We start from the raw sequence: 17,100 nt of genomic DNA, 5'->3' as shown, positions 1-17,100 counted from the left end.
TTTCAATGTCAATGAAATCGAATTCTGCAGTTGAGTTCTAAGGTGGAAAAATCTGGGATACCTGGGTGGCTCGGTCGGTTAAGCATCTGCGTTCAGCTCAGGTCCTGACCCCAGCCAGGGTCCTAGGATCGAGTCCTGCCTACCGGCTTCCTTGCTCAACAGGGAGCCTGCTTCTCCCTCTGCCTGCCACTCCCCCTGCTTGTGCTCTCTCTCTCTCTGACAAATAAAATCTTAAAAAATAAAGTGGAGAAATTTTGTCAGTTAACAGATTGCATTATTTGAATATCAAGAAAATTCTCTACCTGACATTTTCATGAATCAAGTCATTCAAGATAAATTTTATTACTTTCATAATATTAGCAGAAAATAGATAAGTCATCTATTCTGACAGCAAGGGAAGATAATATAATTTTTTTGAGAATATAATTTTTTTAAAAGATGTTATTTATTTGACAGACGGAGAAGTAGGCGGAGAGGCAGAGGGAGATGGAGAAGCAGACTCCCTGCTGAGCAGGGAGTCCAATGTGGGGCTGGATCCCAGGACACTGAGACCATGACCTGAGCTGAAGACAGATGTCTAACCGACTGAGCCACCCAGTTGCTCCTGAGAATGTCTTTGCAAAGTGAGAATTTTTAAAAATATATAAGTATTATATACAGTATATCTTTTTTTTTTTTTTTTTAATCATGAAAGTGCTGCTTTCACAAGCTAATGACCAAGGTGCTGATGAGTGTTGATAATTTCTAAATGCTGAAAGACAAATGCCACTCCTTGGACACATCCTCCTACAAGAAACAGACATTCTGTCTCAGACACGCGCTTCCTAACAAAAACGATAGATAATGAGCAAAAATTTTGAGATTTCTTCAGTAACCTTCCAGTTTTTTCTTTATTGATTTCCTTTCACAAATGTGAAAGGAAAGATCACTGTGATAAACTGTTTCAGTGAATAAGTTACCTGCCTGGGAAAAGCAGAGAGCCCAAATCATAAATCCAAATGGATTCAGAAGAGTGATGAAGATGTCAGCTGTGAAAACAATGGGCCCTTTCACCAATAATTTTTTTTTTTCCCAGTACCCCAAGACTGATTTCAACATCGACTCGCTGTGCTTAGCGATGTGAAGATGTTGTGATCCCTGGGAAATCAGTTTCTGGCACGCAGGAAATAAATGTGTCTCATTCTGAATTGTTGCCAGTCACTGAGAGAACGAAGAGTCAAATTGCTAGTTGTCGAAACCAGGAGTTTAAGTGCATCGGTGAAGCTAGGATGTTGGCTCTGTGCTCGGATGGACAGAAACAGCACTTTCTTTACTGAAAGACCACGCTATGTAATCAGCCAGGAGGCAAAGTCAAAATCACTCCATTTCAGACACTTAAGTTCATGTAAAAACAAAAGCTCCCAAATATTTTTGATATTTAAAATAAAATATTTTATATCAATTCTTAACTTCTGATGAGATTTCCCTTTTTACCTCCATGGTATGGGTTTTAAGATGTATTAAGTAAAATACAAACATGTACACACACTCACACACATGCCCAATATATAGATGGTGACACATACATAAAGCATTTTCCCGAGAAAATGCAAAGATGCAAGGGAAATTTTTATGTAGGGCTCAGACAACTTGCCATAAAACACGAGGTCCCCATTGGAAGAGGTTGGTTGGTCGTTTTTTTCATGCAAAAAATCTGGTAGGAGGATAGGAATCCACCTATTGGCTGGATTGGCTGCTTCTAAGCTCTAAAGTTTATCATTCCATGAATTAATTCTTCCCGTGATTGTTGCCATAAACAAACTGTTCCTTGGGAGAGGAGAGGCAGTTTGGAAAGTCGTATGTACGTATATATAGGCCACTAGCAGTATACAGAAGAACGTCGTTCTCTAGCGTTGACCGTGAGCATGAACCCGTTAGCTAAACAAATGACCTAAAGATTTTTCGTAACGTAACGTAACGTAACGTAACGTAACGTAACGTAACGTAACGTAACGTAACGTAAAGTAACGTAAAGCTTTTCGAAACTTCACCACTGACCAGGCATGAAGTGACCTGGATCACTGAAAAGACAGCAGATTCAGATTCTGACTCTTTCAAGCGAGATCTTTTTTATTAAATTAAAAATCTTGGTCCCTCCATTTTAGAAAGCACTTCTCAAGCCTGTAAGACACACACTTCCGTGCCCTTTGTTTCTACCTCTATATACATTGGTTTTGGGTGGGGCATGACTGCCCAAGTTCCTCAACACTCATTCTCATCCTCTATCAGAGATCTTAAAACCCTGAACAAATGCGGAGTGAAAGAATGGATGAGAGAAGACTGTAAGATCTTTTAACTTAGCTGTATGCAAGTTACAGAGTGCCACATAATTTCTTTTTCGGTGTGTGAGTGCTCGGGACATGTTCTCAAATAGACAAACACATACTGCTCAAATCAACTGGGAATCTTCCCCAGAGAGCATTTCAAAAGAGTGCGAGAAATCACAATGTTTCTGTTCCACTCTACGTATATTATTTTAAAGTACACTGGAAATTTAAAATGTGTGCAAATTCAGAGGTTTGAGAAACATCAAAATCCATAGATAGAAGTTTAGGAAGCCGAAGGCTGCGAACTTCCCTTCTCATGTAATCCGTGCTTAATTTTGCATTCCTCGCAGGTGAGCAGGCAGTGCCTAGAATGGAGGCAAAAACAGAAGTTTGTGCTTTGACACTGGAAGGTCTAGTCTTAAGACAACATTGCCGAGAGACTTTTCTTTTTGTCTTTCTTTTCTTTTGAGACAGAGAGAGAGCTCGAGCGGTGGGGAAAGGGCAGAGGGAGAGGGAGGGAGAGAATCTCAAGCAGACTCTATGCAGTGCATGAGGCCAGTGCGGGACTTGATCCCACGACCCCGAGATCATGATCTGAGCTGAAATCAAGAGTCGGATGCTTAACCAACTGAGCTACCCAGGTATCCCCTAAGAGACATCGTCTACATTAAAGTTCACAAGTCTAATTTTTTAAAGGAAAAACAGGAGCTGTTTCTTGGTGAGAGACTCCCAGAATTTCATCCCCCCAAAAGGGCCAATAACGATCTTCATGTCCATTGTTTCCATGCTGCCTCTAGAATAGAATCCACTGTGACAAGTGAGGGTCTTTGGAGAAATGGGTCCCCACCACTAGTCCTATAAATATTCTCTCTATATATAGCTATATAGAGAGAGCTCTAAATATATAGCTATTTCTAAATAGCTATTATACACTGAGCACTTACTGTCCTAAATAATCATTTCTATTCCTTACAACATGTCATGAAAACAGTTCTGATCACCATTTTCTACAGAGGAGAAAACTGAAGATGAGAGAGTGTGAGAAGCTGGTCCAAGGTTAGCCAGCTTTGTAAGTGGTAGAACTGGCTTCAAACAGGTACTCGAAATGCAGAGGGAATGTCGTTAAGTCCAGGGCTCTGGACTTAAGGACACCTTATGTGTCTTTAATGGAGCTCACACCTCTGAATAGGAATCATGATACACATTAACCTAGAAGGGTTCTGAGAAGTCCTGCAGCAGAGAAACCTGTTCCCGTTGCGTGTGGCCCTGTGACGGTAGAAGCCATGTCTGCTGATGAAGGCATTCTTTCTACTGCACATTGCCTTGAATGCAGTAGGTGCTCATGAAATGTTGAGCAAATGAAATAGGTAATTATTTGAGTAAGTTGAGTAATAAATAATTATTATTGAAATTGAATAGCAACAACTCAAAAATGGAGAGTTAAAGAGGTTTTTTTTCCCCAATATATGGATACTTAGATAATTGTTTAATATTATAAGTGGTGAAAGGGCCTTTGTTTAACTTGTTATCAGTCCTTTCTTTACAATCCCTCAATCAAAAAGGTCACAAACCTGTTGCAACAACATGGATGGAGTGAGAGCGTATTATGCTGAGCAAAGCAAGTCACTCAGAGAAAGACAGACCATATGATTTCACCCATATGTGGAATTTAAGAAACAAAACAAATGAACAAAAGGAAAAGGAGAGAGAGAGAGAGACAAACCAAGAAACACTCTTAGCTCTAGAGAACAAACAGATGGTCACCAGAGGGGAGGTTGGTGGGATGGGGAGTAAGAGGACACTTATCATGACAAGCACCGACCATCACTAGATTGCACACCCGGAACTAACAGAACACTGTATGTTAACTGTACTGGAATTAAAAATAAGAACTGAATAACATTTTTTAAAAAAGTTACAAACCTGTTATGCCCTGGACCAAAACCAGCCCCACGTAGCTGGTCTTCAAAGGAATGGAATTTACTCTGGCATACTCGTATGTATGACGCCTTTCCAAGGGCAAATCCCAAGACACCTGCAACTGTAAAAGCAGGTTAGGACAGATCATTTAAAAGTTCCCAATCTCCTCCATTAATTATCTTCTAGAACTTTCTACATGAACCGTAGTAATTTTTATGTGAAAAGTACCACAATAAATCAACAAACAAAATCTCTGCCAGTGAATCTCCCTATTAAAGAGCAGGATTGGGAAATGGAGACTTTCTGATCTCCTCAGTTTTGAGCTGGTGGTAGAAGGGCCGGGGTAGAGGAAGAGAAGGTGCTGTCTCAGACACTGGCAGCCAGAGGGAGGCCCAGCGGGCAAATGAATGTCTGAGGCCACCACAGAAGGAAGGGATGGGGTTTGGGTTGTGGCTATAGGTAGCTTCCAAATTCCTTGGCAGGAAATCCCCTTAACTCTCTCAATGGGTAAGAGAAGGGGGAGCCACGAACCATCTTGCTGGCCAGGAGGAGCCGTCACGAGGCAGAGGGAACCTCCCAGGGAGAAACACCCAACCTGCTCTTCTTGCTGGGAATGGGGTTTCAGCCCACACACTGGACTGCATTCTCTTTGTACCTAACGGGTCTATGTATAATGAGTTATTCGAATAAGACAACCCCCCACGTTTGTGGTTAATGTAGTATTAGAAAGTCCCTGCTTTCTGAAAAGTATTCATTGGCTAGGTCCGTCATACAAAATATTTTGAAAAAGCTGGCCAAAAGGAGAAAATTCAAAACCTTAATGGCTCTATCATTCGGAGGCTCTGTTGTTGGTCTCTCTTTGGTCCAGGCTTTAAAGAGACCTGTCGAAGGCGGGGTCCCTACTGCCCAGCCTTATACCAGAAAGTGCTGCAGGAACTAAGAAGTGCAAAGAGACAAAAACATGGAGACTGATTTTTCAGAGTGTCAACACACGCAATTTGGTTGGCCTGAAAATCCATATATCCAGTTGCTATATACATCCTTCAAAAAAAAAAAGAATTTAGTTTTTTTTAACTTCTATAACTTACGTGCAACTTTGGGCAATGATCCAAATCTTGGGTTAGATGCTAAATAACCTAAGGAACAATACAGAAATACATTATTATTTCATTTTATAACTTATTCAGATTTATAAAGTATAAAGAAAACTTCAATGTTTAAGATACATGCAGATTCTCAATCTAAAGAGAAGGTTTTTAAAGAGTTAAAAGTCAGTCCTTGATGGAGCTTAACTCTCAAATCACCTTTGTTGGCGAGTAGCATGTACTGGCTTGCCAAAATGTGTAGGAAAAGAATATGAAACAGAAAATTCAAGAGTGTTTTAAAGATACAAGGTGGGGGCGGGCAGGGGGGCTCAGCTGGCTACAGGCCGCCTTTTGGTTTCTGTTCAGGTCATGAGCTCAGGGTCATGAGATCAAGGCCCATGTCAGGCTCCCTGCTCAGCAGAGTCGGCTTGGGATTCTCTCCATTGCCCACTGCCCACCCCCTGCCCCCCAGCTCGTGCTCTCTCACAGTCATGCGGTCTCTCTCTAAATAAGTAAAATTTTAATAAATAAATAAAGATATCAAGGCGGGGCTCCTGGTTGGCACAGTCCATGGAGCACGCAACTCTTGATCTCAGGGTTTTAAGTTTGAGCCCCATGTGGGGTGTGGAAATTCCTAAAAAATAAAATCTTAAAAAAAAAAAAAGCTATCAAGGCAAAGGCAGAACTAACAACTTAGTTCCAAGCAATTAGGCATCGCCTCCTCCTCCTTTTAAGTAACTGAACACAAAGTCTCAGTTTAGAGATCATAATTTTTACATGAAAATATTAAAATTTGTGGTAGGCAGAGTTATGGTCTCCTAAACATGTCCACATCCCAATCCCTGAAAACTATGAAAAAAAATGGAGTTAAGGTTGCTAATCAGATAATTTCATTTTTATTTATTTATTTTTTAAGATTTTATTTATTTGTCAGAGAGAGAGAGAGCACAAGCAGAAGGAGCAGCAGGCAGAGGGAGAAGCAGGCTCCCTGCTGAGCAGGACTTGATCCCAGGACTCTGGGATCATGACCCAAGCCGAAGGCAGACACCCAACCGACTGAGCCACCCAGATGTCCCCAGATAACTTTAAAATAGGAAGATTATCCTGGATCATTTGGGTGGACCCGATGTAATCAAGATGTAATCATCTTGAATGTGGAAGAGGGATTCAGAGACAAACCAGACAGATGGCAGGATGACAAGAACTTGCCTCAGTGTTGCTGGCTTTGCAGACAGAGGAAGGGGCCATGAGCCAGGGATTGTAGGTGGTCTCCAGAAGCTGGAAAGGGAAAGGAAGGCCCAGACCAACCTCTCCCGAGTCCCAAGGAAGCTAGCATTGCTGGCACTTTGATTTCTGCCCACCAAGACCTGTTTTGGATTTCCGACCTCCGAAACTTGAGATAATAAATTTGTACTGCTTTAAGCCACTATGCTTGTGGTAATTTATTACAGCAGCCACAGAGAACTAATACACAAACCTGGAAAAGTATATTTGCACACATGTGGGAGACTGCAGATTTTAAGCAATTTAGTGTCTATAAAACATAATATAGATATTATGGCCATATTTTTTTGTTGTTAGAAATGGTCTGACAGGGTGCCTGGGTGGCTCAGTGGTTTAAGCCTCTGCCTTCTGCTCAGGTCATGATCTCAGGGTCCTGGAATCAAGCTCCATTGTCAGGTTCAATGCTCAGTGGGGAGTCTCCTTGAAGATGTCTCTCCCTCTCCCTCTGCCCATCTCCCTACTTGTGATCTCTTTCTCTAAAATAAATAATAAATCTTTAAAAAATGAAATCATATTTAATAAATCAACTTTAAAGACAAGAGTAACACTGAGTGAGATGGGATTCTCCTAGACGCATGACATATATGGTCTTTGAGACCCCAGAAAGAACTAAAACATTTTCTCTCACGTTTGCTGGGTATAATACTCTTTTTAAAGTCCTGGTGATCAGCAGTGTTCAGTATAGTGTTCAGTACAGCTTCAACAAAGTCAAATGCCTTCTTGTTGTCTGGGGCCCAAGCAAGGCCTAAAGGTGCTCTTGTAGATGGAAATAAGAAGAAAGAAGAGAGTTAGATGGGAAATGTGGAAAACTCTAAGAGTCAGGGAGAGGCTCTCTGGGGAGATGCTGGGTGCTCCTAGTTTCTGGATCTGTTGTTCAGATTGGACAGGGTGCCAGCACGCAGGTGGAGTTCCATGCCACATATCTCCTCTCTGGAACCCACTTCTGAAGGAGACACTCTGTCTAACCGTAGCAGAGCCCGAGGAAAACACCGGGACTCCTGCGCACAGAAAGGCACGGCATTGGTTTCCTGGGCTCTGAACAAGTTACCACAAACTTAGTGGTTTAAGCAACACAAATTTGTTCCTTTACAGTACTGGAGGTCAGAAGCTCAAAATGGGTCTCCCTAGTTGACTCAGTCCATTGGGGTGGCCATAACAAAAGATGGCAGACGTGGAAGGAGGGGTTATAAACAACAGAAACTCATTTCTCAGTTCTGGAAGCTGAAGTCCAAGGTCAGGTGCCAGCACGGTTGGGTGAGGGTCCACTTTGGGGTCACAGACTTCTTGCTGTTTCATCAGGTGATGGCAGGAGCTAGGGAGCTCTGTGGGATCTCTTTTCCAAGGTCACTAACCTCCTTCATGAGCGCTCTACCTCCCCGCTAAAGACCCCATCCCCTAATACCACTGCACGGGGTGTTAAAGAGTTCACCATGTGAATTCAGACCATAGTCCTAGGCTAACATCAAGGTATTGGCAGAGCTGCCTTCTTCCCGGAGGCTCAAGGGTTTCTTGCCTTTCCAGCTTCTAGAGGTAGCCACATCCGGACTCACGGGCCCCGCCTCCATCTTCACAGCCAGTGCTGTTGAACCGAGCCCTTCTCCTGCTGCCATCCCTCTGCTCCGCCTTCTGATCCACTCCTGCATTTTTCATGAACCTTTTGATTACACCAGGCCCATCCAGATAATCCAGAATGATCTCTCTATTTTAAGGTCAGCTGATAAACACCCTTTCAGCCCACTTGCAACCTTAATTTCCCTTTGCCAATTAACCTACTATAGACAGTCAGCCTGGAGATGAGGACATCTTCGGGAGAGGGGCATACTTAGTCTGAAAATTAGCAAAGACCGGCATAAATAAATCCCTCACCAAAAAACAAAGGCCAAGTGCCAAAAAGCTGCCAGGAGGGCCAGTGAAAACTAGGATTTCTTAAGTTTAATTGTTCAATAGATCTAGAATCTTACCTTGGTGGACTAGTCCTTGGGTGGCGAGCATGCTCACAAGAGAAAAAGGCAAAGCTGTAAAAGAAAAGTGTCTTTCATTATTGCTATTTCCAAGCTTGGCACCCCATCCAGAAGTCATTGGAAATTAGTCTGGGATTTTTTTTCCTCTTATCTACTGGGAAACGAGTTTTGTTTTTTCTTTTCAGTGTACCAGAATGCATTGTTTATGTACCACACCCCGTGTTCCATGTAATACGCTGGGCAACGAGTTTTCAGTCATTTGTTATTTCACTTATTCAACAAATATTTATTAAACGCCGCAGGCAGAGTTTTCTTGAGATCTGCCCCAGTCCCTCAACCTGAAGCCCAGCATGAAGGGGATAAAACCTAACCCCATGCTACTCCCTCCCTGCCATCTGCTTTTACAGAGCGCACCCCCCGGCCCCCCTCCCGTGCACCAGATTCGGAGCACGACCTATGACAAAGGCATCCTGGCATGTGTGCCCACTTAGCTGTTGAACTGGGGAGTTTGCTTTGAGCTGTGGCTTTGGAAATTTTTAATCCTATGTAAAAGTTAAAAAAGCACTATAAACTCCGTCATACCCCATCTAGGACCCTTCCTAGCTTTTTGTCTTGAGTGATACTTTGCTGCACAATTTGGGGAGGTCTGTTTTCTGAAGATTACAAGATGGTCATACTCGTGTTAAACATGGGTGGTGTTGAGCTATGATTTTTAAAACAGGCAAATTAGTCTGGCAAAGGCAGTTTCTAGTTCTATCAAAATGCAACAATTCTTCCAAGAGCAGAGAGCGCAGATGAACATCTAGCTCTTCCTAGCAACCCAGAAAAATCAAAGAGCAACCGATTTCCCCATTCCTATCTACCTGATGGTAGATGAGTGGGTCATACAGAAATGTTAATCTTCTAGTGCTCACTTAAGTTACTGACTCATTGGCTGTAAAACGCGCACACACACACACACACACACACACACACACAACCCATGCATTTCTAGGAGCACAATCAATAATCATAATAATGTATAATGAATATCAAGTTCTAAAATGTTACTTTCCGATCCTTTGACACTGAACTTGACTGATCTTAGAAATCAAGATGCACATTTCAAAGTATACATTATCCCAATGCTGCAAAACACTGGGACTATATCTATAGGCCCCATCATGACATTTTCAAATGGCAGATCATGAATTTTTTAAATTGGAAGAGACTTGAACGCACAGCGTGAATTCACACCCTCGTCTTACATAAGGCAGGCCTGGCAGGAGGAAGTGCAAAGTCCCTGCTCAAAAGTGAGTCATTACCATGGTTCTAATGTGACACTGAGGGCTGTTTATTGCGGCAAATATAATGTTAACGAAGATTAAGAGGGGAGCAATTACCTCTCTTCCAGAAACTTTCTTCTTGACATTCTCGGATAATCTTCGAAATCTCTGCCCTGTGGATGTGCAGTTTTGATTTCGGACAAAACAACAGACTCTGTAAGGAAAGTTGTGTGGTGAGTTGACCGGAATCATGAGCAAAGCACGTTCACTGTTTTCCCTAGAGGAGCGCAGGGCGGACTCTGGACTCTGGTCACCTAGCGTGTGTGCTCTGTGGCTGCCCGCAGTCACGACCGGTCTCAGCCAGTACCTTCCAACCCGGAATGCTGGGCGGGTTTAGGCAAGCAAAGAATCCCAGCGGGAGGAGAGTGATTCATTGACTCGAGCATGGAACAGATATCTGGTCAGAATGAATGACCGCTGAGACCCGTTTCTTTCCTCCAGCCTCTCTGTCCACGCGGCTCACTCTCCCTGCAAGGCTTCTCGCCCCCCTTGCCTGTCTGGCGTCCTTAGGACCCAACTCAGTATTGCCTCCTGGGTGAAGAAGAGATTTCCCCTCAGGCACGATGTTTATGTATCTGGGATCCCACTCAGAGCAGGGGACTGCGTAGTTATTTATAGACCGGGCATTCCGATTCACCTATTTCTACTTCTGTTTGCATTTTAAGGCCGTGAACTCATCAACAGACTGCTTTTTGTCTACTCTACTTTCTTTCTTTCTTTTTTAAAGATTTTATTTATTTATTTGACAGAGAGAGACACAGTGAGAGAGGGAGCACAAGCAGGGGGAGTGGGAGAGGGAGAAGCAAACTCCCCACAGAGCAGGGAGCCCGATGCGATGCGGGGCTCCATCCCAGGACCCTGAGCTGAAGGCAGACGCTTAAGGACTGACCACCCAGGTGCCCTGTCTATCCTACTTTCTGTCTTTTTTTTTTTTTTTTAAAGATTTTATTTATTTGACAGACAGAGATCACAAGCAGGCGCAGAGGCAGGCAGAGAGAGAGAGAGAGAGAGGAGGAAGCAGGCTCCCCGCTGAGCAGAGAGCCCCATGCAGGGCTCGATCCCAGGACACTGAGATCATGACCTGAGCTGAAGGCAGAGGCTTAACCCACTGAGCCACCCAGGCGCCCCTCTACTTTCTGTCTTAACAGGTTCTTTTACACGTTTGTGAGTGGTCTGCACATAATTTCTGGTGGAAATACTGACGTGGTTGACGTGATCATTTTTTACTACATCTGTAGTATTCTTTTTTATCCTATCAATACGCTATAATCTGGACTAACTCCCACCATTTATGACCCTCCCCCTTTTGCGCACATGTAATATTCACTTGTGCTTGCCTACATTCTCCGTTCCTTTTCTCCTCTGCCCATCACTGCCATTCCGGGGGTTTAATGGGGCTCATTTGTTGGTATGCATTGTTGTACAATGGTCGTTGTTGCGGGTACGGACATCTTTTTTATGCCAATGGCATTGTTTTATATATTTAATATTACTCAAAAAATGTTTTCAACTCAGCCCTATGCGCTTAAGATCTAACTGCTGTTAGGTCACTGTTCTACTGTTCTTGCCGCTGTTACTGTTCTAACTGCTGATTAATTCTCCAGCACGTCTCCTTACAGTCTCCCATGAGAACATGTGTAGATAGATACCTAGAAGTAAAATAGAGGACATGTGTATTCCCGATTGCACAGTCTTGCTGGCGTTCTCTCCCCAATGGCTGCATCAGTATCGACTCACACCAGCAGTTCCTGAATGTTCCTCTGTGCCTGCAGATCTTGCCTGAGAGCTAGTTAAGCTGGATTCGAAGCAGGTTAGAGTAAAGAACAGACTTTGGAACATCTGGCATTCTCTAGTTTTCTAAATGTTGATAGTCTAAGTACAATGCAATTATTTCATTCTTACCTGCATTTCTCTGGTAACTAATGTGTTTGAGAATATACATATTTTTCAGCCCGAATGCCCTTCTCCTCGCATGTTGAAGCAATCCCTCAACTAACCTTGGTTGTCATCTTGGATTATACAGTGGCTCCATACTTTTTCATTGCGGTAAAAGACACAAAACCTAATATTTGTCATTTTAACCATTTTAAAGTACACAATACACGCACTAAGGACACCCACAATGCTGTACGGCCACGACCCCGGTCTAGTTCCAGAAGTTTCTCGTCATCCCAAGAGGAAATTGCATGCTCATTAAAGAGCCTCTCCTCATTCCCTGCTTATCCCCAACCCTTAGCTGCCTGGCAATCATGAATCTGCTTTAAGTCTCTATGGATACGTAAGTGCTATCATACATTATGCTTCCTTTCATGGCTGTCTTCTCTCCCTTTGCATAATGTTTTCATCATTCATCCATGTTGGAGCACGTGTGAGTAATTCATTTCCTTTCTGTGACTCTAGAATATTCCATTGTATGGATATACCACATTTTGTTTATCCAGCCACCTACTGATGGGTATTTGGGTCATTTCTACCTTTTGGCTGTTGTGAGTAGAGCTGCTCTGAACGTGGATGTGTGAGTTTTGTTTGAACATCTGTTCTCAATTCTGCTGGGCCATACGGTAATTTTATGATTAATTTGTTGAGGAACTGCCAGAATATTTTCCACAGCAGCTGCACCATTGTACAATCCCACCAAAGTATGAGAGTTCTAGTCTTCCCACATTCTTGTCAACACTTCTCGTTTTCTCTTTTGTTTCTGTTCCTTTCCAAATTAGCACATTAAATTTTTAAAAATATAACTTATTTAGTTAATTTAAGGTAAATAAATGAAATTGTTTCTGTTTTGAATTATGGTCATGCTAGTGATTGTGAAATGGTATCTTATTGTGGTTTTGATTTGCATTTCCCTAATGACCAATGACATCAATCATCTATTCATTTGCTTGTTGGCCATTCACATATTTTCCTTGGAGAAATACTAATTTAAGTCCTTTGCCCATTTTTTTTTTTTAAATTGGGCTGTCCTTTTGTTGTTGAGTTGTCAGAGCTCTTTGTATATTGTGAATACTAGACCCTTACCAGATATGTGATTTGAAAATAATTTTATCCATCTCTGGGTGGTTCATCCATTTTTTTTAAAACAAATTTTATTTAATTTGTTCCTTGCTATACAAGTCACACTTGTATTTCCTTGTTTGTGAATTATTTATGTAGGACCTCTGCCATTTACCACTTGGATATTTAGTGTTTTTCTTGAGGTGCAGCTCTTTGGCTTTTGAGTCTTCCTTTGCTGATTTTGCCAATGTTCCTTTTTGGACTCTTTGTAGTAGATGTCAATGTGGACGATGGTCACCATTTCTTGAGCACTTTCCCATGGGCCACGCACTGTGCTAAGCACTTTACATGCATGATGATAAGGTGGAAGGACCCTGTGGCATCTATGCCTTCAGAGTTCTACCTACAAATAGGTAGACCTCCATCTTCTTTCTTTAAAATTCCCCACAGCACAGCATACAGATGATGGAGGTCAGGGTGAGTCATGGCAGTGAGAGGAGCTGTTTCCCCTCTCCACTTACCTTAGTTGCTCAGCAAACACTCCTTATCCCTGTGTCAAAATCTCTTCTTGGTTCTGCCAGTGGCTGCAGCAGAGGTAGGGAATGCCTCCCTTCCTCATCTGCCCCAAACACACCCATATATATCCACATCTGGGGTCAGGGACCCTGACCACTACAGCTGCTGTGAGTCCTGCTGTCAAGACTGATGCTTCTGCATTGTCTCCCCGGAGGAGCTCTGGTGATCCTTTCTTGTATAGTCATACATGTTTCATGGCTCTCTATTTCACAGAGGCAACTCGGGCGTCTACATTTTCCTTGTGACTTGATACCATTTGTCTGTTTGCCTCTCCTAAACTTCGTTCCTTAAACATCCCTTCCTTCATGAAACCATTTTTAGCTGGAAAAGTTGACGCTAGAGAACATGAACTCCATTTACCCACCAAAATACTTTCTTTTTGCTTCATGTATGTGTCCCTGAAACATACAATATTCATTCTTCACCCTTTGTAAGGCTGTGCCCCTGTTAACGCTACGGTTCTCAAGCTGAATGCTACTTTAGTAGTTAAGGAACACCTGTCAGCAGCATATACACTTCGTATGGTTAGCCTTGGCAACAAAATGTAAAAACAAGCATGATGTATCATTCTGTTAGATTCAATTAAGAGAGCTGCTCTGCCAAAGGAAACTTCTTCAGTCACTGACAGCCTACATAAGAGTTAGTTAGGCTGGATTCTCAACAGGAAAGAGAAAAGAAAGGATTTTATAAATAAAATTTTAAAAGGCTCCTTTTCAAGGAAGCTAAAAAAAACAAAACAAAACAAAACTTTCCTGCCCCATCCCATTGTCTCTGAACCCATCCAGCAAAGTACCAGATTGAACACAGTAAGACCGACTGCTCAAGGATGAGGTTTAAGGAAAGTCCTACGTGATGGTCCTCTTCAGTTGGCAGACTTCTGAATTAAAAATATACCTGCTTGCTTGGTGGTGGCAAATGGTGGCCTTTATCTTGGTTTCCGTGAGTAGACACTGAAGCCATGATGCCTCTAGTCTTTGATTCTCTTCTAGTTGAATGTGCTCAGCTTATTTGTTGACTCGATGTCTAAGGAAAGAAGAAGGGAGTCATGCTGGCTAGGTCACCATCCAGTCACTATGACTGAATTTGAGAACAACCTTAAAAACACCCTTAGTATCAGCTCAGCAATTTGGAAAACTTACTTTCATTTTGTCATTAGTCTCAGTCTCCAACCACCTGCAGACTCATGTTGTAATGCTCCTCCCCCACCAACACACACAAATTAACTCACTATGGGGACAAATAGGATTTAGGTTGGAGTGAAATGACACACCATGCACAGTTTCACTACTTAAAAATTGTGTCCTACAAAAGGTTTCAATTTGTTACGAGGTCACTAACTATAAGAAATATTTATTGAGTGTCTACTATGTGCCAGACCAGGGGAAGACAAAAATTGGTGTTGAAGGAGCTCCTGATCTAAAGGGGAAGACAGACAAGTCAGCAGCTATCCAGCATGCAAAGGGCTCCTTTACGGGTATACAGGGTACTAAGGAAGGAGAGGAAGAAAGTTCTATTCTCTCGGGTTAGTTCTGAAGACACCAAAGACTAAGACTGTTGAGTTTTCAAGGGATGGTTGGACTCGGAGTCAGGAAGACCAGTTTGGAAGGTGCTGTAATAGTCCAGCCAAGGAACTGAGGAGACCCAAACCAAGACCTTGGGGAAGGATAGCGATGATCAATTTGAGTTTGGAAATGTGGGATTTGGTGCCTGTGGGGGCATACATTGGGATTAGCCAGTAGGAATGGGAATATTTGATAATTTGGTTCTGGAGTTACAGATTAGGGATAGGCAGGGAACAGGAATTTGGGAGCCCTCATAAAGATGAGAGGTAAAGCAAGAAACAAATAAAGTTGTCTACAAAGAGTATTGGAAAATGTGAACAATGAGGCCAAGGGAATACCAACAAGGGAAGAAAAAGGAAACAAAACAGGCTAAGGAAATGACTGAGAAGGAATAATTGATAAGGCGGGGGGCGGGTTCCCAAAGGAGAGAACGAATTATCGGTACCACATGGCTCAGAAAAGTGATTTAGCAATGACGGGCATGTTTCCAGGTGGGTCATGATCCCTCCCAACCCCGCCTCTATGGCCACGATGAACAGTAAAGGGCAACTTTGCCCTCAGATTGACCTATTTCTTGATGAGCTCCAGGAAGTTTTTGCTGACCTAAAGCCAAATTAGATCATCTTGGCTCAGGCATTAGGCGGCTGCCTCCAACCAGGGAGCAAAGGTACCATGTCTCAGCTCTGGTGGTCAGGCCCCCTCGCATCCACTGAATCCCCGGTCCACATCTGAGCAAGCCTCCTGGGAGGGTCTTGCCATCCGGGTGCAGCTCCCGCCACCATGCCCTGGTCGGGCTTGGGGTCCCTCCACTCTTTCAGTGGTTGGGGCCGCAGGAACGCCCACACCAGGGCAGGGGGTGGGAGGCCTGCTGCAGGCAGAGGACCGGCGCGTGCTCAGAGGGACAGCGGAGGGGGTCGCGGCACTTCCTGGTGGCGGGGGAGGGAAGCCGGCCATCAGCCCGCAGCGTCGCCTCATCTCCAGCCTCAGGCCGCCTGCACAACCCGGAGCCCCCCACGCTTGCCGGACCTGGGCCAGAGCTCGAGCCAGGCCAGGAGGGATTGACAGGGACGATTCTGGATCCCCCCGCCCCTGAGGACCCCGGCAGTAAAGCGGCAGAGGAGCCGTCCCCCCTAGAGCCCCCGCCCCCAGCTCCTCGCCGGGCCTCCAGCTGTCACCCGGGGCGGGCTCACCTGCGCAGGTAGGGATCCGGAGCCAGCCGCGCCCGCCGAGCCCAGCAGAGCCCAGCGGAGCCCGCCTCCTCCCGCGACCGCAGCCGCAGCCGCAGCCGGACTGCTCCCGCCTGCCCGCGCGGTCCCCGCGCCCACGGCCGCCGGCTCCCGGCTCCTCTCTCCCCGCCGCCGGGTCCTCGCCTCCTGCGCAGCTGCCCGGGCCGCGTCTTCCTCCTCTGGCTCCGCCCCTCTGCGAGCGCACCCCACCCCCGCTGCGGTTCCTTTCTCTGGGGGTGACATCAGCGCCCACCCGCAGCTGCTCAGGCTGAGATCCGGCTCTCGGAGACTCCCGCCTCACTCGGAGTCCCGACACCTAGTAGGTTCTGCCTTCTCGGTGGGGTTCGCCTTGTTAACTCCTTTCATCCCAAAGAACCCGGCAACAACCATCTACTGAACGCTGCCCCTAGGTCAAGTGTTTACTTCCACTTATAGGCAAGCCTTTCTTGTTTGTTTTTTATGGAGGTATAATTGACGTGTATCATTGTATTAATTTTAGATGTATAACATAATGCTTAGATATTTGTATACATTGTGAAATGATCACCACAATAACTCTAGGTAACATCCCTCACTATACAGTAATACCCTCCCCCCAAATTTTCCCCCTGAAGATGAAGACTTTTAAGATCTAGCAACTTTTTAAAGAGCTTTTATTTATTTATTTATTTATTTATTTATTTATTTACTTACTTACTTACTTATTTAAGTGATCTCTACACCCAAGGTAGGGCTCGAACTCACCACCCCGAGAACAAGAGTTGCATGTTTCTTAGGCTTCCCTCGCTCAGCAGCTTTCAAGTGTGCAATGCAATATTATTAACTGTCATCACCATTGCTGTACACTAAGTGCCTATG

General features: G+C 44.1%; 1 protein-coding gene across 1 annotated transcript; it reads right to left on the bottom strand.

The window, feature by feature from the left end:
- Positions 1–2,488: 2,488 nt before the first annotated feature.
- On the bottom strand, positions 2,489–16,241 carry OCIAD2 (OCIA domain containing 2). Its single transcript, XM_032852005.1, has 7 exons — positions 16,207–16,241; positions 14,349–14,477; positions 9,939–10,035; positions 8,557–8,610; positions 5,315–5,362; positions 4,230–4,347; positions 2,489–2,671 (listed from the first exon to the last, which is right to left on the bottom strand). Exons 2-7 carry the CDS (start codon positions 14,412–14,414, stop codon positions 2,590–2,592), a joined length of 465 nt encoding a protein of 154 aa, XP_032707896.1. The 5' UTR covers positions 14,415–14,477; positions 16,207–16,241; the 3' UTR covers positions 2,489–2,589.
- Positions 16,242–17,100: the final 859 nt, after the last annotated feature.

This window comes from Lontra canadensis, unplaced genomic scaffold (genome assembly GCF_010015895.1).
Source record: "Lontra canadensis isolate GAN:19392208 unplaced genomic scaffold, GSC_riverotter_1.0 scaffold1, whole genome shotgun sequence".
Lineage (NCBI taxonomy): Eukaryota > Metazoa > Chordata > Mammalia > Carnivora > Mustelidae > Lontra > Lontra canadensis.
The sequence above is the reverse complement of the archived record's forward strand: the minus strand, read 5'-3'. Positions and strand labels throughout refer to the sequence as shown.

Bases quoted from the DNA above. Each gene is read 5' to 3' on its own strand.
- OCIAD2 (XM_032852005.1), bottom strand. From the start codon at position 14,414: ATGGCTTCAGTGTCTACTCACGGAAACCAAGATAAAGGCCACCATTTG. The intron at 8,611-9,938 runs GTAATTGCTCCC...TTTCTTTTACAG, and splicing joins AGAAAGTTTCTGGAAGAGAG to CTTTGCCTTTTTCTCTTGTG. The intron at 2,672-4,229 runs GTTTGTAACTTT...CCTCCATTCTAG, and splicing joins TTTGGTCCAGGGCATAACAG to GCACTGCCTGCTCACCTGCG.